Raw genomic sequence first — 23324 nt, forward strand, 5'->3', positions numbered from 1 at the left:
ATGGACCTCCAAACCCCTAACCTGCTGGACTCATGGCTGGAGCTCCCAGAAGATATCTTCTCAACAGGATCCTTTCTGGAGCTGGGACTCCACTGTCCCGCTCTAGAGACCCCAGGGACTAGGCTACAAGAACCAGGGCTGGAAGGCTTGGAGTCCAGTGGGGGCTGTGGTTATGTGTGAGGAATGGGATGGGGAGGGTGTTAAAGGCTTCAGTTGGAGAAAGGCCTGAAAATAGAGACCCCCAAAGTAGACATGAGTATATCTCCATGGCCAAGAAAAGCAAGGGTTGAAATTGAAGCATCAAGGATCTAGGTCTGATGTCAAAATTTTTCCCTCTCCAGGCGGTGCCTGTGGCTCAGTCGGTAAGGCGCCGGCCCCATATACCGAGGGTGGCGGGTTCAAACCCGGCCCCGGCCAAACTGCAACCAAAAAATAGCCGGGCGTTGTGGCGGGTGCCTGTAGTCCCAGCTACTCGGGAGGCTGAGGCAAGAGAATCGCTTAAGCCCAGGAGTTGGAGGTTGCTGTGAGCTGTGTGAGGCCACGGCACTCTACCGAGGGCCATAAAATGAGACTCTGTCTCTACAAAAAAAAAAATTTTTCCCTCTCCTATTACAGGGCCTTCAAGAAAGTGAACCGGAAGATTTCCTGAAGTTTTTCATTGATCCCAATGAGGTGTACTGCTCAGAAGCATCTCCTGGCAGTGACAGTGCCATCTCTGAGGACCCTGGCCATCCAGACAGTTCCTCTGCCCTCTATGAGGTTGTCTATGAGGCAGGGGCCCTGAAGAGGATGCAAGGGGAAGGTGGGCTGAATGTAGGGCTCATCTCCATCCAGCTAGGTCAGTGTTCTTTGTGGGAAGTGAACAATGGCACTTTGGTCCAGCTCTAGCCATGGGGCATAAGGGGTTTCCCCTAACCTGTGCCACTACCCAGCCCCCACTGCTGTCTGGGTATACCCTGCATCCCCTTTCTCCCAGCCACTTTTATCTCTCTCAGATCAGTGGAGCCCCTCATTTGTGGTGCCTGATGTCTGCATGGTCAATGAGCTGCCCTTTGATGCTCACACGCACATCCTCACACGCACTATAGCCCCAGTGCCTCCTGCACCCCTGGTGAGTCTTGGTATCAGCCAGAACCAATGCTTCCTGACAGACACATACTCAGTCACACAGATGGCAGCAAAGGAAATGTGAGCAGGGGAAATTGATGATGAACTCTTATCTTTGCCCCAGTTCTTGTGGCATTGGGCTTGAAGACCAAGGAGATATGAACAATTTTAAGAGCAGGAAAGGAGGCTTGGCACCTGTAGCTCAAGCGGCTAGGGCGCCAGCCACATACACTGGAGCTGGTGGGTTCGAGCCCAGGGCCTGCCAAACAATGACTACTACAACCAAGCTGGGTATTGTGGCAGGCACCTGTAGTCCCACTACTTGGGAGTCTGAGGCAAGAGAATCGTTTAAGCCCAAGAGTTTGAGATTGCTGTGAGCTGTGATGCCACAGCATTCTACCAGGGAGCGACTCAATGAGACCCTGTCTCAAAAAACAAATAAAAATAAAGGGCAGCGCCTGTGGCGTTGACCCCGTATACCGAGGGTGGTGGGTTCAAACCCGGCCCTGGCCAAACTGCAACAAAAAAATAGCCAGGTGTTGTGGTGGGCGTCTGTAGTCCCAGCTACTCTGGAGGCTGAGGCAAGAGAATCACCTAAGCCCAAGAGCTGGAGGTTGCTGTGAGCTGTGACGCCACAGCACTCTACCAAGGGTAGACAAAGTAAGACTCTGTCTCAAAAAAAAAAAAAAATAATAATAATCAGAAGCATTGTGGTTGTGGTGGGCACCTGTAGTCCCAGCTACGTAGGAGGCTTAGGCAAGAGAATCACTTGAGCCCAAGAGTTTGAGGTTGCTGCGAGCTATGATGTCATAGCTCTCTAACAAGGGTGATAAAATGAGATTCTGTCTCCAAAAAAAATAAAGGACAAGGGAGAGAGATCCCTTGGGAGTAAGGTGGTGGTGACTCAGTTAAAGAGAAGGTACATTCTGGGGATAGGCCTCAGGAGAAAGCCTAGACCTTGTGTGCACTGTATGTTTAGCCAGAGCTATTTCTTAGCCTTGGGTCAGGACATGGAAATAGAACAGGCCACCTGGGATTCCAACTGGTTACTGGGTACAGGGTGAAGGAAGAGAAGCAATCACAGCAGTCCCTCCCCCCATTGAAAACACTTGCCTTGTAGGAAACATGGGCGAGGCTACAGTGCAGCATAGTATTACATTAGATGGATTTTCCAAGCTGGCTGGGCAGAGTCCTACAGTGAGGAACTTCACCCTGGAAAATACTCCTTGTGCCCAAAAGGCAGGGACAGGTGTTAGCCTCTCTTCAAATCTGTTTTGAAGCTGAGACCAGAGGCCAAGCCAAGCATTTTAGAATCTTGGGCTGAGGAAAAAGTTTAATGCTGGCTAGGTGTGGTGGCTCATGCCTATAATTCTAGCATTCTGGAAGGCCAAGGAGGGAGGATTGCTTGAGGTCAGGAGTTTGAAACCAGCCTGAGCAAGATTGAGACCCTATCTCTACTACAAATACAAAAATTAGCAGGGCATGTCTTGGTATGTGGTTGTAGTCCCACCTCCTCTGGAGGCTGAGACAGGGAGTCCTTGAGTCTAGGAGTTTGAGATTGCTGTGAGCTAGGCTGATGCCATGGCATAGCACTTTAGCCAGGGCAACAGAGGAGACTCTGTCTCAAAAAAAAAGGGGGGGGGGCAGGCACAGTGGCTTACACCTGTAATCCCAGCACTTTGGGAGGCTGAGGCAGGTGTATCACCTGAGCTAGACTGAGACTCCACCTCTAGAAAAAATAGCCACGCAATGTGGCATGGAAAGTGCCTGTAGTCCCAGCTACTCGGGAGGCTGAGGCAAGAGAATTGCTTGTGCCCAGGAGTCTGAGTTTGCTGTGAGCTGTGACACCACTTGACTCTACCAGGGGCAACAAAGTAAGACAATGTCTCAAAAAAAAAAAGAAAAGAAAAAGTCTAATGCTTCCTGGTGGTGCCTGTGGCTCAGTGGGTAGGGCATCAGCCCCGTATACTGAGGATGGTGGGTTCAAACCCGACCCTGGCCAACTGCAATAAAAAAAATAGCCTGGTGTTGTGCCAGGCGCCTGTAGTCCCAGCTGCTCAGGAGGCCGAGGCAAGAGAATTGCCCAAGCCCAGGAGTTGGAGGTTGCTGGGAGCTGTGATGCCACAGCACTCTACTGAGGGCAATAAAGTGAGACTCTCGTCTTAAAAAAAAGGGAAGATAGAAAATGGTTTAGCCAAAAGCCAAAGTAAATTTTTTTGTTGTTGTTGTTCTTTATAAAAACATTGTGTCAGAGGCTAGGCACAGTGGCTCATGCCTGTAATCCTAGTACTGTGGGAAGCTGAAACATGTAGATCACCTGAGCTCACAGGTTTGAGACCAGCCAGAGCAACAGCAAGACCTCAACTCTAAAAATAGCCAGGTGGGGGCAGTGCCTGTGGCTCAGTGGATGGGGCGCCAGCCCCATATATTGAGGGTGGCAGGTTTGAACTCGTTCCCGCCCAAACTGCAACAAAATATAGCCAGGTGTTGTGGTGGGCGCCTGTAGTCCCAGCTACTCGGGAGGCTAAGGCAAGAGAATCGCCTAAGCCTAGGATTGGAGGTTGCTGTGAGCTGTGACGCCATGGCACTCTACAAGGGCGATAAAGTGAGATTCTGTATCTAAAAAAATAAATAAATAAAAATAAAAATAGTCACTTGGCACTAGCCACATACACCAAGGCTGGCGGGTTTGAATCCAGCCTGCGCCTAAACAACAATGAGAACTGCAACAAAAAATAACTGGGCATTGTGGTGGGCACCTGTAGTCTTAGCTACTTGGGAGGCTGAGGCAAGAGAATCGCTTAAGCCCAAGAGTTTCAGGTTGCTGTGAGCTGTGATGCCATAGCACTCTACTAAGGGTGACACAGTGAGACCCTTGTCTCAAAAAAAAAAAAAAAAAAGTAGCTGGGTGTTGTGGCAGGTGCCTGTAGTCCTAGCTACTTGGGAGGCTGAGGCAAGAAAATTGCTTAAACCCAGGAGTTTGAGGTTGCTGTGAACTATGACCCTTATAGCACTCTACCAAGAGTGACAGAATAAGACTCTGTCTAAAAAAAAAATCAAAAACCAAAAAAGAACCATTGTTGTCAGTATTGTTTGTTTTTCTTTGGAGACAGAGTCTCACTCTATTGCCCTGGATAGAGCACCCAGCATAGTAGCTCGTAGCAAACTCACACTCTTGGACTGAAGTGATCTTCCCGCCTCAGCCTCCCCATTAGCTAGGACTATAGCCGTGCACCACAATGCCCGGCTATTATTATTTTATTTATTTATTTATTTATTTATTTATTTTTGGTAGTTTTTGGCCAGGCCTGGGTTTGAACCCACCACCTCCAGCATATGGGGCTGGAGCCCTACCCACTGAGCCACAGTGCTGCCCTAGTTTTTTTTTTTTTGTAGAGACAGAGTCTCACTTTATGGCCCTCTGTAGAGTGCCATGGCCTCACAGCTCACAGCAACCTCCAACTCCCGGGCTTAAGCGATTCTCTTGCCTCAGCCTCCCAAGTAGCTGGGACTACAGGTGCCCGCCACAGTGCCTGGCTATTTTTTGGTTGCAGTTTGGCTGGGGCTGGGTTTGAACCCGTCACCCTCGGTATATGGGGCTGGCGCCTTACTGACTGAGCCACAGGCGCTGCCTGCTGCCCTAGTTTTTCTGTTTTTAGTAGAGATGGGATCTTGTTCTTGCTCAGGCTGGTCGCCTCAGCCTCCCAGAGTGCTAGGATTACAGGCATGAGCCACTGTGTCTGGCCTAACTTAGCAAATTCTTAAGTCACAAGGTAAAGCATAAATCTTTCAAAAATACTGTTGGGTGGTGCCTATAACTCAGTGGGTAGGGCGCCAGCCCCATATACTGAGGGTGGCAGGTTCGAACGCTGCCCCAGCCAAACTGCAACAAAAAAATAGCCGGGCGTTCTGGCGAGCGCCTGTAGTCCCAGCTACTTGGGAGGCTGAGGCAAGAGAATTACCTAAGCCCAGGAGTTGGAGGTTGCTGTGAGCTGTGACATCACAGCACTCTACTAAGGATGACAAAGTGAGACTGTCTCAAAAAAAAAAAGAAAAATACTGGTGAAAAAGGCAAGTTACTTGGCTGATGGGCTCAGCTTAACCACAGAGACTATTTACTCTCTCAGTACTCTGCAGTGACTTGGTATGACAAGTCTGGCTATCCTTGGGGAGCTCCTTGTCTGAGGGAGCTGAGCCTCCGTCTGACAAGAATAGGCCACTGCCCCAGGGATCTCCCTGTGGGTGACCAGCAGCTACCCATCCTTCCTTAGTTTGCTCATAGGACCAAGGTCCTAAGTCTCTGAGTGAAGGATGTGACAAAACTATCATCTTTCTCCCTTCTCAGCCTTACCGGGTCCCTCTGATTTGATCCAGTTCCTGTCTGAGTTAAGGTTTCTGCCCCCACTTCACCTCAAGGTTGGAGTTACTCCCCAGTGCAAACAGCAAACCCTCTTCAGAAGCATGTAGGGAGAACAGCCTAGGTGCTGGAAATGAGATGACCCTCTCATTCCCTTCTTATTTTCTCCTGCCCAACCTGCCCCTCAGCTGCCCTGTCAAACCCTGTTCCTGACAGATGAGGAGAAGCGTCTACTGGGGCAGGAGGGGGTTTCTCTGCCCTCTCACTTGCCTCTCACCAAGGTTAACACACTTCCCCTAAGGGTATCCCAATCCAGGAGCTCCCCGATGGTGTCTAGGAGCCAGCATTCCAGGGGAAGGGTTGGGGAAGTTTAAGGGTCCAGGACTGACACACCTTGGGACTCTAGGCAGAGGAGACGGTCCTCAAGAAGGTCAGGAGGAAAATTCGTAACAAGCAGTCAGCTCAGGACAGTCGGTGGCGGAAGAAAAAGTACATCAATGGGCTAGAGGTCAGGTATGTTTGAGGTCACATTTCTGACTTCCTAGGGACCCCCTTCCTCACCAAGGCAGGTAGGGTAAGGGACTCAGATTGCTGAGCCTTGTCCTACCTCTCCATGTTCCCTAGGGTGGCAGCCTGTTCTGCACAGAACCAGGAACTACAGAAAAAAATCCAAGAGCTGGAGAGGCACAACATGTGAGTGAAAGTACAGCATGTATTCCCCATGGAGTGGGAAGGGTGCAGCACACATGGCCACCATTCTTGGGTCCTGGTTCCCAGAAGATACTAACTCCTTTTTCCTCCTTTCTCAGCTCCTTGCTGGCTCAACTCCACCAGCTGCAGACACTTGTTGCTCAAACCTCCAACAAAGCTGCCCAGACCAGTACTTGTGTTTTGGTACTATTAGTCTACTTCCCACCTACCTTCATCTCCACTACCTTCTACCACCTTCCATCCTGATGCTCTCCTACTCAGCCACATCTATCTTCTCTTCTTTTTTTTTTTTTTTGCAGTTTTTTGCCAGGGCCTGGTTTGAACCCGCCACCTCTGGTATATGGGGCTGGTGCCCTATTCCTTGAGCCACAGGCACCGCCCATTCGCTTCTTTTTTTGAGATAGTCATCCACAGTAGAGTGCCATGGCGTCACAGCTCACAGCAACCTCAAACTATTGGGCTCCAGCGATTCTCTTGCCTCAGGCTCCAAAGTAGCTGGGACTACAGGCACCTGCCACAACGCCCGTTTTTTTTTTAGAAATGGGGTCTCACTCTGGCTCAGGCACTTGTGAGCCCAAACAATCCACCCTCAACCTCCCAGAGTGCTAGGATTACAGGCGTGAGTCACCACACTCGGCCTCACATCTTTCTTCTCCTACCTGATAATCCCAAATGCCCTTTTACCCTGCTCTACATTCCCTTTTTCTATTATCTCCACAGCCCATGTGTTGTCCTCTTGCTTCCTCCCAGATCCTTCTTTTTTCCCTGGCTCTCATCATCCTGCCCAGCTTCAGCCCTTTTCAGGGTCTACCAGAAGTTGGGCCTGAAGATTACCAGCCTCACAGAGGTGAGCTAGTAAGGGCAGGGCAGGACCTCTGGTAAGCAAGCAGGGGCTCTGTTCTCCAAGGTAGTCAAGAAGTAGAAGGGAGGTCTTGTCCTGTCTAGGGTTCCCCACTCACGGGAGTGCTCTACTACTAACCTTTCTCCTTTCACTTCCCAGTGATTTCCAGAAATATCCTGACCCACCAGGACATAACAGAAAATCTAGAGACTCAAATGGTAGGGGAGCCACCTGGAGCCAAGAATACAAATGGCTCAACAAAGACACTGCTTGAGAAGCTCAGAGGAAAGACAGGACCTAGAGGGCATATCAGAACGGTGCTGCATGCAGATGAGATGTAAGCTTGGACAGAGACATCCTGGCTACTTACTGCCAAGTCACAAAGAGGACTCCAGGGCTTCCCAAGGGCTCTATTTCTCCCGGGGATTCCCACTTAGGTGACTCTGCTCTCAGAGGCCAGAATCATGTCTGCCAATGTGACAGGGCATCTGAAATAGTTTTATGACTGTGATTTTATGTCTTCTTTGGGGATAGGGCTGAGGAAAAACAAGTTTTGATTGAAAAATAAACTTTTTAGTTAAAATTGTATCCCAGAAGTTTTAAATAGGTAGAATAAGGGCAAGAGGTAGCTGCCACCCTGTTTTCTCTCTATCCCCATGACTTCCTGATCCAAATTGTACTAGAGAAGGAAACTATTTTACTCTTTTTATTCACTCATTAATGATCTGAAAGAGGAATATGGGAGAAGGGGACACCACCACAAGGCTCCCAAGAACCAAGGGTGCAAATCAGTCCATCTCACTTTCTCCATCAGAGATAGGGTCTCTGAGATCCAAGACGAAAGGGTAGAATGTAGCTATATGGATTCGATTTGCTTCCGGACCTTTTCGAGGGCCTTCCTGTCCAACTGTCGCTGACGAATGATGACAAGACAAGCAAAGACCAAGGCCACACCCACGATAGCCCCTTCAAACTTCCAGAATAAGTGTTGTTCCATCAGAGCTGAACGGCAGCTAAGGGCAGAAAGGAACAATTATATCCAGGGAAGACCAGACAGGTTCTCCCTCTGATCTCCCTTCTACTTCAGCCTAACCAAGATATATCCAAAAGGAAAAGCCAGCCTTCTTTTTATTATTTTTTTTGAGACAAAGTCTCACTTTGTTGCCCTCCATAGAGTGCCTTAGCGTCACAGCTCACAGCAAATTCAAACTCTTGGGCTCAGTGATCCTCTTGCCTCAGCCTTTTGAGTAGCTGGGACTACAGGAGCCCACCACAAAGCCTGGCTATTTTTAGAAACAGGGTCTCACTCTTCTTCAGGCTGGTCTTGAAGAAGAGCCAACATAGTGAAACTGTCTCCAAAAAAAAAAAAAAGTTGTTTTTTTTTTGTAGAGACAGAGTTTCACTTTACTGCCCTCAGTAGAGTGCCGTGGCGTCACACGGCTCACAGCAACCTCCAGCTCTTAGGCTTATGTGATTCTCTTGCCTCAGCCTCCTGAGCAGCTGGGACTACAGGCGCCCGCCACAACGCCCGACTATTTTATTGTTGTTGCAGTTTGGCCGGGACTGGGCTCGAACCCACCACCCTAGGCATATGGGGCGGGCGCCCTACTCACTAAGCCATAGGCGCCGCCCCCCCCCAAAAAAAGTATTTTCTTGGCTGGGCGCAGTATCTCCCACCTGTAAACCCAGCACTCTGGGAGGCTGAGGCGGATTTGAGACCAGCCTAAACAAGAGCAAGATCCCATCTCTAAAAAAATGGCTGGGCGGCGCCTATGGCTCAACGAGTAGGGTGCCCGTCCCATATGCCGGAGGTGGCGGGTTCAAACCCAGCCCCGGCCAAAAAACACACACACACAAAAAAAATGGCTGGGCACTGTGGCAGGCACCTGTAGTCCCAGCTACTTAGGAGGCTGAGGCAAGAGAATCACTTGAGCCCAAGAGTTTGAGGTTGCTGGGAGCTATGACACCACAGTACTCAATGCCAGGACACAGAGTAACACTCTGTCTCAAAAAATAAAAAAATAAAAAATAGCTGAGTGTTGTGGTGGAACCTTGTAGTTCCAGCTACTCAAGAGCCTAAAGCAAGAGAATCACTTGAGCCCAAGAGTTTGTTATGAGCCATGATGCCATGGCACTCTAGTGAGGACGATAAAGTGAGACTCCATCTCAAAAACAAACTTTTTTTCTCTTTAGAGATGGGGTCTTGCTATGTTGCCCAAGCTGGTCTTGAACTCTTGGCCTCAAGTAATCTCCCACCTAAGCCTCTCAAAGTGCCAGGACTATAGGTTTGACCCATTGTGCCTGGCCTAGAGTCAGGCTCCTGATATGTTTAATATTAAACACATCATTTAATTTATCCTCTGGTGAGATAAGCAAAGCTAATATTAACCAATATTTACTGATGAGAAAATATGACCAATAACATAGTATTAAGAGCAGAGCTGGGACTTGGGTTCAAGGAATTTGGCTACAAACCCCCTCTTCTTTCCAATATACCAAGCTACCCCTAGACTTGGAGGAAGAGGTGGGACCGTCTATCGCTGTGGTTCTCAACCTGTGGGTTGCAACCTTTTTGGAGTGTATTAAAGGTTTGCGGCATTAGAAAGGTTGAGAACCACTGATCTGTCTAAAGTCATAGAGATGGGCTGGGTGTGGTGGCTCATGCCTGTAATACCAGCACTCTGGGAGGCTAAGGTGGGTGGATTGCTTGAGCTCAAGAGTTTAAGCAAGTTTAAGTTTGAGCAAGAACGAGACCCTATCTCTGAAAAATAGCCAGGCATTGTGGTGGGTGTTTGTAGTCCCAGCTACTCGGAGGCTGAGGCAAGAGAATCACTTGAGCTCAAGAGTTTAAGGTTGCGGCTCGGCGCTTGTGGCTCAAACGGCTAAGGTGCCAGCCACATACACCTGAACTGGCAGGGTCAAATCCAGCCCGAGCCTGCCAAACAACAACGATGGCTGCAACTAAAAAATAGCCAGGTGTTGTGGTGGGCGCCTGTAGTCCCAGCTACGTGGGAGACAGAGGCAGGAGAATTGCTTGAGCCCAGGAGTTGGAGGTTGCTGTGAGCTGTGATGCCACAGCACTCTACCCAAGGAGACAGCTTGAGGCTTTGTGTCAAAAAAGAAGAGTTTAAGATTGCTGTGAGGTATGACGCCGTGGCATTCAACCCCAGGGCGACTGAGACTCTGTCTCTAAAAAAAACAATTAATTTAAATAAATAAAGTCATAGGACCAAAGTAGGTGATCTCAGAAGAGACAGATGGCACTCACCTTTTGAACTCATTCCTCTTAGATGAGCTGCATGTGATTTTCTCTACATACCCTGTGGAACCACACTCAGGGGTGGTTTTCTGCCGAGAGATGGACCAAAATACATGTTAGGAAGGAGCAATAGGAGAAATAGAAAGCTGATATTCAGAAGGGACAGGAGCCCAAGTATGGCTCAGAGTTGGCAGGTAACAGCTAATGAAGAGTTCTGATTCAGATGGTGGACATGGACATGGTGGTTACATGAATAGTAGCATGTGTTGGAAGAACACTTTATTTTTTTCTGAGAAAGAAGTCTCACTCTGTTGCCCTGGTAGAATGCCATGGCATCTTCATACCTAACAGCAACCTCAAACTGTTGGGTTCAAGTGATCCTCCTACCTCCCGAGTAGCTAGGACTACTGACATCTGCCACAATGCTCAGTTAATTTTTTAATCTTTAGTAAAGACAAGGTCTCACTGTGGTTTTTTTTTTTAGAGACAGAGTCTCACTTTGTCACCCTTGGTAGAGTGCCGTGGCGTCACAGCTCACAGCAACCTCCAACTCCTGGGCTTAGGCAATTCTCTTGCCTCAGCCTCCAGAGTAGCTGGGACTACCGGGGCCTGCCACAATGCCTGGCTATTTTTTGTTACAGTGTGGCCGAGGCCAGGTTTGAACCCATCACCCTCAGTATATGGTGCCGGCACCCTACTCACTGAGCCACAGGCACCACCCAGTGTAAGTAGTTCACCCCTGAAATCCTACCACTCTGGGAGGCCAAGGCCGGTGGACTGCTTGAGTTCATGAATTTGAGACCAGCTGAGCAAGAGTGAGACTATCTGTACTGAAAATAGAAAAAAAACTAGCCAGGCATCTTGGCAGGTGCCTGTAGTCCCAGCTATTCAGGACACAGAGGCAAGAGGATCGCATGAGCCCAAGAGTTTGAGGTAGCACACTCTACCCAGGGCGACAGAGAGACTCTGTCTCTGAATGAATGAATAAAAATGAACAAAACATGTTTATTAGCTGAATACTGCCATTAACTTGTTTAAAAAGGAGAGGCACATTTTTGGAAGAGAAGTGCAGATTTGGAATACACTGGGACCATAAGCAGAAGGAAGAAAACACAATGCAAAGGCTCACTTAATAAGACTTGGGGACTGCTTAGATGTGAGAATAAGTGGAGATAAAGCATACTCACAGTCCGGAAATTAGAACATGGAGCACACTCTTCTGCCACCACAAACTCTTCCACCAGCCAGCACGGCAAATTCGAAGTGCTTACTAAAAGTGGAAAGAAATGCCAACCCCAGAACATTCAGAAAACATTTCTCTAAAAGGTTCTGCCCATCCAACTTCCCAGCACAGCATTTGCCTTCATTCCATGTGGGGCCGCCCTTTTCCACCTGTGCTCTTAGTACATGGGGGTGTCAGGTTCCGAGACAGTCACCCACCTGACAGTTTCTCCTCTGGCTCTGAAGCCTCTACTTGGCTGCAGCGGGTGGGAGAAAGAGGCAAAAGTCAGATTCTAGAAAGCAGGACACCTCTGCTGTCCGTGGACAAGGTCTCCCCAATCTGAGGTGGAGATGATCCGGTTCTCCGGTGCCCTCCTTTTCCCTCCCTTCAGCCCCTCCTTACCCGAGTTTGAAGGAGAAAGCGCAGAGCAGCCAACAGAGGTGGCGGCCTAGAGGGAGGCCACGCCTCCCCGCGCCCGCAGGCATGGAGCGCTAGTCTCACCCGTCCGAATAGAGGGGACCTGCTCGTGTGGCCTCGCGCCTGTCAGAGCTCAGAGGCCGCCCTTACTGTCCAGCCCTTCCGGAGGTTCCCGGGTCGCGCTCGCCGGGGTTGCCTCTAGGGCACAGGCTCTATCTGAACGTCCTCTTGTCCAGAGCGAGAAAAGGCTATGTGCATTTGTTCGCTACCGACGCGCATTACTTCCGCGGAACCCGCAGGTACAGGAAGAAAGGCCGGCGAGGACCCACTGGCCTACCACTTTCCCACCTCAGTCTCCGCCCCCGACGCGGCCATCTTGCCGCGGAGGATCCTGGGGCGCAGGCCCGAAGCGGCCCGTCGGCGTCCGCTGGGGCTTGTAGTCTTGGCGCTCCGCGGCGCCTCGCCCGCTGCTCTCTGAGAATTGGCCTGGCGCCTCATTGCATTGTGGTCCTGGTACTCTTCGAGAGAATCCAGGAAACTGCGGCCGCCGAGGATTGCTAGATTCTCGGTTCGCTGCTCCCTGGGCTGTCACCCATTTGTCCGTTACAGACCTGGTAAACAGTAAAGTGTAAAAAGGAACAATACGTCGCTCTCTCAAGACTTTGCTTCCTCTTTAAATGCCTGGGATTCACCATTAAGGTTTAGCCAGGGGTCTTCAAACTACGGCCCGCGGGCCACATGACGCGGTGTGATTGTATTTGTTCTCGTTTTGTTTTTTTAATTCAAAATAAGATATGTGCAGTGTGCATAGGAATTTGTTCATAGCTGTTTTTTTAAAACTATAGTCCGGCCCTCTAACGGTCTGAGGGACAGTGAACTGGCCCCCTGTTTAAAAAGTTTGAGGACGCCTGTGAGTCTCTGACACCTTTGGCCATCTCATCCTCACTGCCTTCGATGGTCTGGGTTGGAGGTCAAGGAATGGATGCAAAACTGCTTTTCCCTTTCTGCAGAAACAGATATCCAAGACAGATGGTGAACGTGAAACTTTGTTCTGTCTCTGGGTGCCTCCTACACGGGTGAATAGCGTCGTCTCAGCTCTGCTTAATGCTTAGCTACTTCTCAGAACCGGTCTTTCAAATAACCTCCTCCAACCTTCTCAACTCTCCCTAGCTCCTACCTAGTGGAATGAGAAAGCCATGAGATTTGATGCTCCAATAAGTATAAAGTCTAGGTTCTGGGCGGCGTCCCCATATACCGAGGGTGGCGTGTTTGAACCCCGCCCCGGCCAAACTACAACAAAAAATAGCCGGGCGTTGTGGTGGGCGCCTGTAGTCCCAGCTACTCGGGAGCCTGAGTCAAAAGAATCACCTAAGGGCGGCGCCTGTGGCTCAGCGGGTAGGGCGCCGGTCCCATATGCCGGAGGTGGTGGGTTCAAACCCAGCCCCGGCCAAAAAAAAAAAAAAACACACACACAAAAAATAAAAAAATAAAAGAATCACCTAAGCCCAAGAGCTGGAGGTTGCTGTAAGCTGTGACGCCAGGGCACTCTACTGAGGACGACAAAGTGAGACTGTCTCTAAAAAATAAAATCTAGGTTCAGGGTCTTTTTTTTTTAATTTGAGACAGTCTCACTATGTCGCCCTCCGTACAGTGCCATGGCATCACAGCTCACAGCAACCTCAAATTCTTGGGCTTAAATGATTCTCTTGCCTCAGTCTCCCAAGTAGCTGAGACTACAGGTGCCCGCCACAACGCCTGACTTTTTTTTTTGTTCCAGTCGTTATTTGTTGTTTTAGCTGGCCGGTCCGGGCTTAAACCCACCAGACTCACAGTGTATGTGGCTGGCGCAGTAACCACTGTGCTATGAACATCCAGCCAGGTTCAGGGTCTTATTAGCTACATTACTGAAGATAGTGTCTGGTTCTCAGGGTTCTGTGTAAAGCAAAAACGCTACTGTGCATTTCTTGAGATGCAAATGAAGTGTGCTATCCCGGTTTAATGAGTTTAGACAGAGCATCTAAGGGACCTGTTCAAGGTCACCAACCAAGTTGCTGCTGAGCCTGGACTTTAATTCCCAGGTTAATTCATATTCATATATGCTTAATTTCCATCCTCCTGGAGTGAAACCTTGGTATATACTCAGAACTGCAGTGACTTGCCCCACACGCTAAGTTCATGCTTTGTCTGATAATGTAGTAGTCACTATCCTAATTCTACCCTAATTTGCTTCCTAGTTTCACATATACGTGTTATCTGCAGCCTCCCAAACAATGGGGCCATGTGATTTCGATTTCTTCTATGCTCAATAGATAAAGGAACTTTATCTCAATAGATAAAATGAACTTTATATAAATATAGGCACTAATAAAATGATATGGATCCCAGCTCTTAGGGTCAAAGGGCTCAGTGAGGACAGTTGCTCTTACTGGTAATTCTAGCTACTCAGGAGCGTAGCATGAGATGATCCCCTTATAACTTGCCAGTTGTCAAGACTGGCAACACTCAAGACTTGAGACTCTCTCTTAAGGAAAAAAAAAAAAAAGCCTCATGCCAGTAATCCCACCTGGGAGGCCAAGATGGGTGGATTGCCTGAGCTCCAGGTTCAAGACCTGAGCCAGAGCAAGACCTCTTCTTGATATAGGACAAGTGGCATCCCAGCCAGCTTATGGAGCTGGGGAGCGGACCAGCTGCCTCTGCCTTGGCAGTGTTGATTTGGTGGCAGAGAGCAGAGGAACGGTAGGCAGAGGGGCCCTACAGGAGGCTCCAGTAGCCAGAGGGGCCAGACAACTGCTGGGGAGACACCAGCACTTTAGGCTGAACCGGGAACCCCCCATTTTCTAGGCCTGATCAATTTCATGTAAGTTTCCTAGGCCTGGGAATGAAAGGCATTGTAGCCATTCATTCACCTCCCTGCTTTCCCAAACATGTTAAATGTAACTACTGAGTATCCCAAATACCTCACAGAGAATCCCGGACAGGCTAAATGTAACTACCAACAGGCTAAATGTAACTACAGAGGGCCCCATGTGACTAAATATGCCCCTAGACAAAGAGCCTGGAGTGAGACAGACAGGAGAGAGAGAGAGCTTTTCTCTCCTGACTTGGGTTTTTCTCTGCCAGGAGCTCTGGAGCTTCTGGATTCTTTTCTGTAAATAAATCCTGTCTTATCACTGATCTGTGGTCTGAGGAGTCATTCTTCGAATCACTGAGACCGAGAACCTACTGAAGAGTGAAATTCCGCAGGTATCACTCTTAAAAATAGCTGGGCATCAGGTGGCGCCTGTGGCTCAGTGAGTAGGGTGCCGGCCCCATATACCGAGGGTGGCGGGTTCAAACCCAGCCCTGGCTGAACTGCAACCGAAAAATAGCCAGGCATTGTGGCAGGCGCCTGTAGTCCCAGCTGCTCGAGAGAAAGCGTAAGAGCTGGAGGTTGCTGTGAGTCCTGTGACATCATGGCACTCTACCGAGGGTGGTAAAGTAAGACTCTGTCTCTACAAAAAAAAAAAAAAAAAAATAGCTGGCCATTAGGCGGGGCCTGTGACTAAGTGGGTAGGGTGCCCGCCTCATATACCCAGGGTGGCGGGTTCAAACTCAGCCCCAGCCAAACTGCAAAAAAATAGCCGGGCCTGTAGTTCCAGCTACTTGGGAGACTCAGGTAAGAGAATCACCTAAGTCCAAGACCTGGAGGTTGCTGTGAGCTGTGATGTCATCACACTCTACCAAGGGTGAAAAAGTGAGACTCTGTATCTAAAAAGTAACAAACAACAGACAAACAAACAAAAATAGCTGGGCAAAAAATAAGTAAATAAAAAGAATAAAAAAATAGCTGGGCATTGTGGCAAGTGCCTGTAGTCTGAGCTACTCAGGAGACTGAGGCAAGAGTTAGAAGTTTCTATAAGCTGGGCGGCGCCTGTGGCTCAGTCGGTAAGGCGCCGGCCCCATATGCCGAGGGTGGCGGGTTCAAACCTGGCCCCGGCCAAACTGCAACCAAAAAATAGCCGGGCGTTGTGGCGGGCGCCTGTAGTCCCAGCTGCTCGGGAGGCTGAGGCAAGAGAATCGCTTAAGCCCAGGAGTTGGAGGTTGCTGTGAGCTGTGTGAGGCCACGGCACTCTACCGAGGGCCATGAAGTGAGACTCTGTCTCTACAAAAAAAAAAAAAAAAAAGTTTCTATAAGCTATAACGCCACTACCAAGGGTGACAAAGTGAGACTCTGTCTCAAAAAAAAGAAAAAAGAAAAGAAAAAGAATAAAATAAAAAGGAAGCTCATGGCTGTAATCCCAGCATTTTGTGGCCAAGGCAGAGGATTGCTTGAAGCCAGGGGTTTGAGACTATTTTGAGCAACATAGCAAGACTATACAAAAAAATAGAAAAATTGGGTGGGGCCTGTGGCTCAGTGGGTAGGGCACTGGCGGGTTCAAACCTGGCCCCAGCCAAACTGCAGCAACAAAAAAATAGCCGGGCATTGTAGTGGGTGCCTGTGGTCCCAGCTACTCAGGAGGCTGAGGCAAGAGAATCACCTAAGCCCAGGAGCTGGAGGTTGCTGTGAGCTGTTTATGCCATGGCACTCTACCAAGGGTTATAAAGTGAAACTCTGTCTTTACAAAAAAAAAAAGAAAGAAAGAAAAATTGGCAGTGCCATAGCTCAGTGGGTAGAGGGCCTGGCCACATACACCCAGGCTGGCAGGTTTGAACCTGGTCCAGGCCAGCTAAACAAGAATGACAACTGCAACAACAACAACGAAAATAGCCAGGAGTTGTGGCGGGCACCTATAGTCCCAGCTACTTGGGAGACTGAGGCAAGAGAATCGCTTAAGACCAAGAGTTTGAGGTTGCTGTGAGCTGTGATGCCACCACACTCTACCGAGGGTGACATACTGAGACTGTCTCAAAAAAAAAAAAAAAACGAAAGGCAGTGCCCTTAGCTCAGTGGATAGGGTACTGGCCACATACACCAGGGCTGGGGGTTTCGAACCCGGCCTGGGCCAGCTAAAACAATGACAACTGCAACCAAAAAATAGCCGGGCATTGTGGTGGGCACCTGTAGTCCTGACTACTTGGGAGGCTGAGGCTAGAGAACTGCTTAAGCCCAAGAGTTGGAAGTTGCTGTGAGCTGTGACACCACCGCACTCTACCCAGGGTGATAGCTTGAGACTCTGTCTCAAAAAATAAAAAAAAAAAACATTAAGAAAAAAAAAAAGAGCTGAGGCAAGAGAATCGCGGAAGCCCAGGAGTTAGAGGTTGCTGTGAGCCGTGTGACGCCACGGCACTCTACCCGAGGGCGGTACAGTGAGACTCTGTCTCTACAAAAAAAAAAAAAAAAAAAAAAGATTTCACTTCCAATAACCTTACCAAGCAACTATCTGGGATCTCTACCCTGAAACTGTACTTTAAAACATCTGCTCTTGGGCGGTGCCTGTGGCTCAAAGGGGTAGGGCGCCGGCCCCATATGCCGGAGGTGGCAGGTTCAAACCCAGCCCCAGCCAGAAACTGCAAAAAAAAAAAAAATAAATAAATAAAATAAAATATCTGCTCTTTGGTATAATGAAGATGTTAGTCTCCTTCCTGGAAGCCACAAAGTATTCAGTCTTTCCTCATCTCTTGAGCCAATTAAACCAGCTGTGATGTTTGCAATAAAATTCAAATATAAGCCACAAATAAGGTTTATCATTTCATCACCAAAACTTGGAAATTTAATACATTTGTCCAATTATTTTATTAAACGTATCAATTATTTCTCACAGTATTGTAAGATTTCTTTCTGAGTGTTATTGTACCAACAGAAACAGCAGCAGAAAAAGACTTTGGGTGGCACCTGTAGCTCAACGGAGTAGAGCGCCGGCCCCAAATGCCGAAGGTGGCAGGTTCAAGCCCAGCCCTGGCCAAAAACTGCAAAAAAAAAAAAAAAAGAAAGAAAGAAAAATAAAGAAAAAGAGAAGACTTTGCTGCTGTCTGGTAGTCGTCCACTTTTACACTGAAGGGTTGGGGACTTCTTTTTCTTTTTTTGTAGAGACAGAGTTTCACTTTATTGCCCTCGGTAGAGTGCCGTGGCTTCACACGGCTCACAGCAACCTCCAACTCCTGGGCTTAGGCGATTCTCCTGCCTCAGCCTCCCGAGTAGCTGGGACAACAGGCGCCCGCCACAACGCCCGGCTATTTTTTTGTTGCCGTTTGGCCGGGGCTGGGTTTGAACCCGCCACCCTCGGCATATGGGGCCGGCGCCTTACTCACTGAGCCACAGGCGCCGCCCTGGTTGGGGACTTCTTAATTGACTTGAATGTTGTTGTATCCATGAATAAAACTTATAATAGTACATTTTGTCCTAATCAAATCTGACATTTTCATTGATAAAAGATCAAATCTGTGAGATAGTTTTGCTGTTGTGTATGGTAAAAGGGACAACACATACTTGAGGGGCTGTGTAGCAAGCCTGAATTCACATTTGTTGTTGTTGTTGTTTTTCGAGATACATTTGTTGTTGTTGTTTTTTGAGACAGAGTTGTCTCAATCAGTCCCCATGAATAGAGTGCTCTGGCATCATAGCTTACAGCAACCTCAAGTTCCTGGGCTCAAGCAATCTTCTTGATTTTGAGACAGAGTTGTCTCAATCAGTCCCCCTGAATAGAGTTTCCTGGCATCATAGCTTACAGCAACTTCAAACTCCTGGGCTCAGGCAATCTTCTTGCCTCAGTCTCCCAAGTAGCTGGGATTATAGGCACCTGGCACAATGCCTGGCTAGTTTTTCTTTCTTTTTTTTTTTTTTTAATTTGGCCGGGGCTGGGTTTGAACCCGCCACCTCCGGCATATGGGACCAGCGCCCTACCCGCTGAGCCACAGGCGCCGCCCTTCTTTTTTTTTTTTTGTAGAGACAGAGTCTCACTTTATGGCCCTCAGTAGAGTGCCATGGCATCACACAGCTCACAGCGACCTCCAACTCCCGGGCTTAAGCGATTCTCTTGCCTCAGCCTCCCGAGTAGCTGGGACTACAAGCGCCCGCCACAACGCCCAGCTATTTTTTTTGGTTGCAGTTCAGCCGGGGCCGGGTTTGAACCCGCCACCCTCGGTATATGGGGCCGGCGCCTTACGGACTGAGCCACAAGCGCCGCCCTCTTCTCTTTTTAAGAGACAGAGTCTCACTTTATCACCCTCAATAGAGCGCTGTTGCATCACTGCTCACAGCAACCTTCAACTCCTGAACTTAGGCGATTCTCCTGCCTAAGCCTCCCGAGTAGCTGGGACTATAAGTCACCCACCAGAACACCTGGCTATTTTTTGTTGTTGTTGCAGTTTGGCTGGGGCCAGGTTTGAACCTGCCACCCTCAGTATATGGGGCCAGAGCCCTACCCACTGAGCCACAGGCACTGCCCTAGTTTTTCTATTTTTAATAGACTACATATGGGGTCTTACTCTTGCTCAGGCTGGTCTCAAACTCCTAAGCTCAGGTGTTTCACCTGTCTCCGTCTCCCAGAGTACTAGGATTACAGGTGTGAGCCTCTGTGCTCAGCCTTACCTCCTGCTTCTTGCTGTTTTCCTCACCAGTTAAACCACTGGGGAAGAGATGTCTAGTCCTGGTGCCATGGGAACACAGCCAAATTCAGGCAGACCAACTACTTTGGAGAACCAAGAATTGGGTTTGAGGCTGGGCACGTGGCTCAGCATTTTGGGAGGCCAAGATGAGAGGACTGCTTGAGGGCAGGAGTTTGAGACCAGCCTGGGCAACATGCAGAGACTATTATCTACAAAAAATAAGATATGGTGGCACAGGCCTCTAGTCCCAGCTACTCTAGAGGCTGAGGATCCCTTGAGCCCAGGAGCGTGAAGCTGCAGTAAGCTATGATTGTGCCACTGCACTACAGCTGTGTGAGCTGAACTGACGCCATCTTAGGCAGTTTCACCGCCATCTTAGGAGTTAAGTTTTGTTCTCCCCGCCAATTTGTTCTGTAAGTTTCACTTTCCAGTAAGCCCAGGCAATTCCCCAAAATCACAAGATGGTCACCTCCCAATCAGAACCCACACTCTGGATCAGGCCACACAGTGGCCAATCCTGAAGTGCCCCATACCCGGTACCTCTGTATGCCCCACCCACTGTGCTGAATTATAAAAACCCTCTGCCCCAGAGCTCAGGGCTCCTGGCTTGGATCCGTTGCAGCGGAGCCCCCGGGAGCCCAAGCTTGAGCTTGCTGCAATAAAAGGCTCTTTTGAAAAAAAAAAAAGGCTCTTTTGCTTTTGCATCAGACTCGGCTCCCAGGTGGTCTTTGGGGACTTGGCGATATGGGCATAACACAGCCTTTAAGACAGACCAAAACCCTTTCTGTAACAAAAAAAAACATTGAAGCCAGGTGGGTTGGCTCACACCTGTAATCCTAGCAGTCTGGGAGGCTGAGGCAGCAGGATCTATTGAAGTCAGGAGTTCAAGACTAGCCTGAGCAAGAAACAAGAAGACCCCCATCTCTACTAAAAATAGAAAAATTAGGCTTGGCACTGGTAGCACAATGGTTACAGTGCCAGCCACATACACCGAGGCTGGCAGGTTCAAAACCGGCCCAGACCAGCTAAACAACGGCAACTGCAACAAAAAATAGCCAGGTGTTGTGGCAGGTGCCTGTAGTCCCAGCTACTTGGGAGGCTGAGGTAAGAGAATCACTTAAGCCCAAGAGCTGTGATGGTACAGCACTTTACTAAGGCCAAAATAGTAAGACTCTGTCTCAAAAAAAAAACAAAAGATAAAAATAGAAAAACTAGCTGGGCATGGTTGTAGGGTTGTGGGTGCCTGTAGTCCCAGGTACTCATGAGGCCGAGGCAAAAGGATTACTTGAGCCCAAGACTTTGAGGTTGCTCTGTGCTATGACACGGCAGCACTCTGCTGAGACTCACTCAACAGAGTGAGACTCTTTCAAAAAAAAAAAAAAAAAAAAAAGTACCCAAACCATGGACATTTATGCAATTGATGGCCTTTAATACCAAGAAAGACCATGCAGAATTACAGAATAGAACCAAATGTTCAGAGAGGGGTGCTGAGTCAACCTTTCACAGGACACTAAAACCTGATCTAGTTATGGAATAAATCAATGAATTTACATTTTTGCCCTGAAAACCTAGGCAAGGTCTGAGGCCTAAGGCCTTCTATCCTTACCTTCCCTCCTCTTTCTCTTCCTATCCCTTTCTTTCACTTCCTCAACTCTTTCCCTTCCCTTCTCTTTGCTTCTTTCCTTCATTTCTCCTTTTCCTTTTTCTTTTCTCCATTTTCTCCTCATTCTTATCATCTACCTGTCTATCCCACCAACCCCCTCAGCCTTGCCTCCCTCATGTTCAGCTTCCAGGTTTAGGGTGGGGCGGCAAGAAAGGGTCCTCAGCCAAGAGAGCACTTGGTGTTCTTCTTGTCACAGGGTTTCAGGTCAGTGCTGGGAGGCTTGTCATTTCCCTAGAGGGAGAAGGGGGCAGGGTAGAGGTGTGAAGGGCTGGTGGTAGGATGAGGCTATCAACTGTTGAAGTCAGTCCATCCTCTGGAAGATCTTAGCACTTCCCCCTGGTCAGTCTTTACCCCCAACACAGACACATACAGACACACATACACACACAGAACACAGACACACTAACAGACATAGACACGCACAGAACACAGACAGACACGCAACCCAGCAGAACCAACTTACTACTCTCTGGCTTCCTGACTTCAGCAAGATGTCCCGGGCCAGGGAACTAAAAGCCTAATAGTGGGGAGAGAGGACATTGATGAGAACAGTCTAGAGGGAAGACTACTTTTTAATACTCCATCTCTTTGAGGTGGGGTAGGTCTCACCTCAGCCACATTCATACTGGATTTAGCACTTGTCTCAAAAAATCGGATTCCGTGCTTTTGAGCCAACTGTAGTGGTGAAGTGGAAAGGAAAGAGTTGGATTAAGGGCAACCCCTAAGTCCTCTGTCAATCCAACCCCCTCCCAGCTCAGGTCTGGAACACCATCCACCCGACACCCACCTTATCAGCCTGCTCTTTCTGCACCCTCCTCTTGGCCTCCATGTCACACTTGTTTCCCAGCAAGAGGCGCTCCACCCCAGCTGAAGCATGCTGGGGGCAAAAGGGGAAGATGAGTAAAAGTTGGGTCTTGCCTATTCTTACACTCCCTTTCATCCTCCAGATTCTTCCCAGTACCCTGAATCTTTCAGAGGGTCCTCACCTCTTTGATGCTTTTCATCCAGTTCTGAATATTCTCAAAAGACTTCTCATCTGTGATGTCATACACTAGGATAATGCCCTGGAGGATGACAAATTTCACCTTGGACCATATACCTGTTTAGGCTTCCCACTGCCCTCTAAGTGGCCCTCCAAGTTCATCATGTCTAAACACTGTTAGGCCCTCTGCAACCCATACTTAACCCCCCCCCAATATCTGGAACCTTTGTTCTCATAAAACTGTATTCTTTCTTTTAAACTTATTTTTTTACTTTATAAGGGAGGTAAGAAACCCACAGAACTATATTCTATTGCCTCACACCTTCATCTCTTCTCCAGAACCACACTTCATACCATGGCTCCTCGGTAATAGGCAGTAGTTATCGTCTTGAATCGCTCTTGCCCAGCTGTGTCCCTGAAGAAGTAGAAGGTTTCATGGAGTGGGATGGGGGGAAGGGTTTTCCAGGGGAGAACTGCTCCCCCTAAGAATTTAGCTTTGGGGGGCAGCACCTGTGGCTCAGTGGGTAGGGCGCCTGCCCCACATACTAAGTGTGGCGGGTTTTTGGTTTTTTTTCAACAAAAAATAGCCAGGGCTCAGCACCTGTGGCTCAGATGGCTAAGGCGCCAGCCACATACACCTGAGCTGGAGGGTTCGAATCCAGCCCAGGCCCACCAAACAACGACGGCTGCAACCAAAAAAATAAATAAATAGTGGGGTGTTGTGGTGGGCAACTGTAGTTCCAGCTACTTGGAAGGCGGAGGCAGGAGACTCACTTGAGCCCAGGAGTTGGAGGTTGCTGTGAGCTGTGTGACACCACGACAACTCTACCGAGGGTGATAAAGTAAGACTCTGTCTCTAAAGAAAAAAAAAGACTTTAGCTTTTGCTGGCCAGTAACAGTGGCTCACTCCTATAATACCAGCACTTTGGGAGGCTGAAGGGGAAGGATCACTTGAGGCCAGGAGTTGGAGACCAGCCTGAGCAAATGTGAGACCTAGTCTCTACTGAAAATAGAAAAAATTAGCCAGGTATTGTGGGGCACTTATTGCCCCAGCTATTCAGGAGGCTGAGGCAGGAGAATCTCTTGAGCCCAAGAGTTTGAGGTTGCTGTGAGCTATGATGCCACAGCACTCTACTGTGGGTGACAAAGTGAGACTCTGACTCAAAAACAAACAAAAAAACTAAGCAAACAAAAAAGAATTTAGGGTGGCACCTGTGGCTCAGTGGGCAGGGCGCCGGCCC

At 48.8% G+C, this 23324-nt stretch overlaps 3 protein-coding genes across 7 annotated transcripts in view; 1 reads left to right on the forward strand and 2 right to left on the reverse strand.

Annotated features, from left to right (window-relative positions):
* Positions 1-7708, forward strand: CREB3L4 (cAMP responsive element binding protein 3 like 4). The gene is made up of 9 exons (XM_053592513.1): positions 1-174; positions 616-838; positions 996-1111; positions 5653-5745; positions 5871-5977; positions 6089-6157; positions 6274-6358; positions 6926-7022; positions 7176-7708. The coding sequence occupies exons 1-9, from the start codon at positions 1-3 to the stop codon at positions 7355-7357; spliced, it is 1146 nt and encodes a 381-aa protein (XP_053448488.1). The 3' UTR covers positions 7358-7708.
* JTB (jumping translocation breakpoint) lies at positions 7708-12035 on the reverse strand. Its single transcript, XM_053592508.1, has 5 exons — positions 11900-12035; positions 11716-11753; positions 11463-11545; positions 10285-10364; positions 7708-8029 (listed from the first exon to the last, which is right to left on the reverse strand). The coding sequence occupies exons 1-5, from the start codon at positions 11980-11982 to the stop codon at positions 7873-7875; spliced, it is 441 nt and encodes a 146-aa protein (XP_053448483.1). The 5' UTR covers positions 11983-12035; the 3' UTR covers positions 7708-7872.
* The window catches only part of RAB13 (RAB13, member RAS oncogene family), a 17348-nt gene continuing 5486 nt past the window's right edge, over positions 11463-23324 (reverse strand). The window contains exons 3-10 of one of the 5 annotated variants that reach the window (XR_008380257.1): positions 22438-22498; positions 22088-22165; positions 21889-21978; positions 21711-21776; positions 21565-21618; positions 11999-12525; positions 11716-11753; positions 11463-11545 (exon numbers count right to left, since the gene is read on the reverse strand). Coding sequence is in view for 3 of the 5 variants with exons in the window: in XM_053592505.1 (XP_053448480.1) it covers positions 21261-21332; positions 21565-21618; positions 21711-21776; positions 21889-21978; positions 22088-22165; positions 22438-22498 (421 nt within the window). In the remaining 2 variants the exon portion in view is untranslated. Of the gene's footprint in view, positions 11546-11715; positions 11837-11998; positions 12526-20844; positions 21333-21564; positions 21619-21710; positions 21777-21888; positions 21979-22087; positions 22166-22405; positions 22499-23324 lie in introns of those variants that run through there. The other 4 variants (XR_008380256.1, XM_053592505.1, XM_053592507.1 and 1 more) reach the window with 4 other exon arrangements.

This window comes from Nycticebus coucang, chromosome 5 (genome assembly GCF_027406575.1).
Source record: "Nycticebus coucang isolate mNycCou1 chromosome 5, mNycCou1.pri, whole genome shotgun sequence".
NCBI lineage: Eukaryota > Metazoa > Chordata > Mammalia > Primates > Lorisidae > Nycticebus > Nycticebus coucang.

Excerpts from the sequence above, each read along its gene's own strand:
- CREB3L4 (XM_053592513.1), top strand. The coding sequence starts at position 1 with ATGGACCTCCAAACCCCTAACCTGCTGGACTCATGGCTGGAGCTCCCA. Across the intron at positions 1,112-5,652 it reads CAGTGCCTCCTGCACCCCTG|CTGCCCTGTCAAACCCTGTT; the intron begins GTGAGTCTTGGT and ends CCTGCCCCTCAG. Across the intron at positions 6,158-6,273 it reads GAGCTGGAGAGGCACAACAT|CTCCTTGCTGGCTCAACTCC; the intron begins GTGAGTGAAAGT and ends CTCCTTTCTCAG.
- JTB (XM_053592508.1), bottom strand. The coding sequence starts at position 11,982 with ATGCCTGCGGGCGCGGGGAGGCGTGGCCTCCCTCTAGGCCGCCACCTC. Across the intron at positions 11,546-11,715 it reads GCCAGAGGAGAAACTGTCAG|TAAGCACTTCGAATTTGCCG; the intron begins GTGGGTGACTGT and ends TTCCACTTTTAG. Across the intron at positions 8,030-10,284 it reads AAGAGGAATGAGTTCAAAAG|CTGCCGTTCAGCTCTGATGG; the intron begins GTGAGTGCCATC and ends TTCTGCCCTTAG.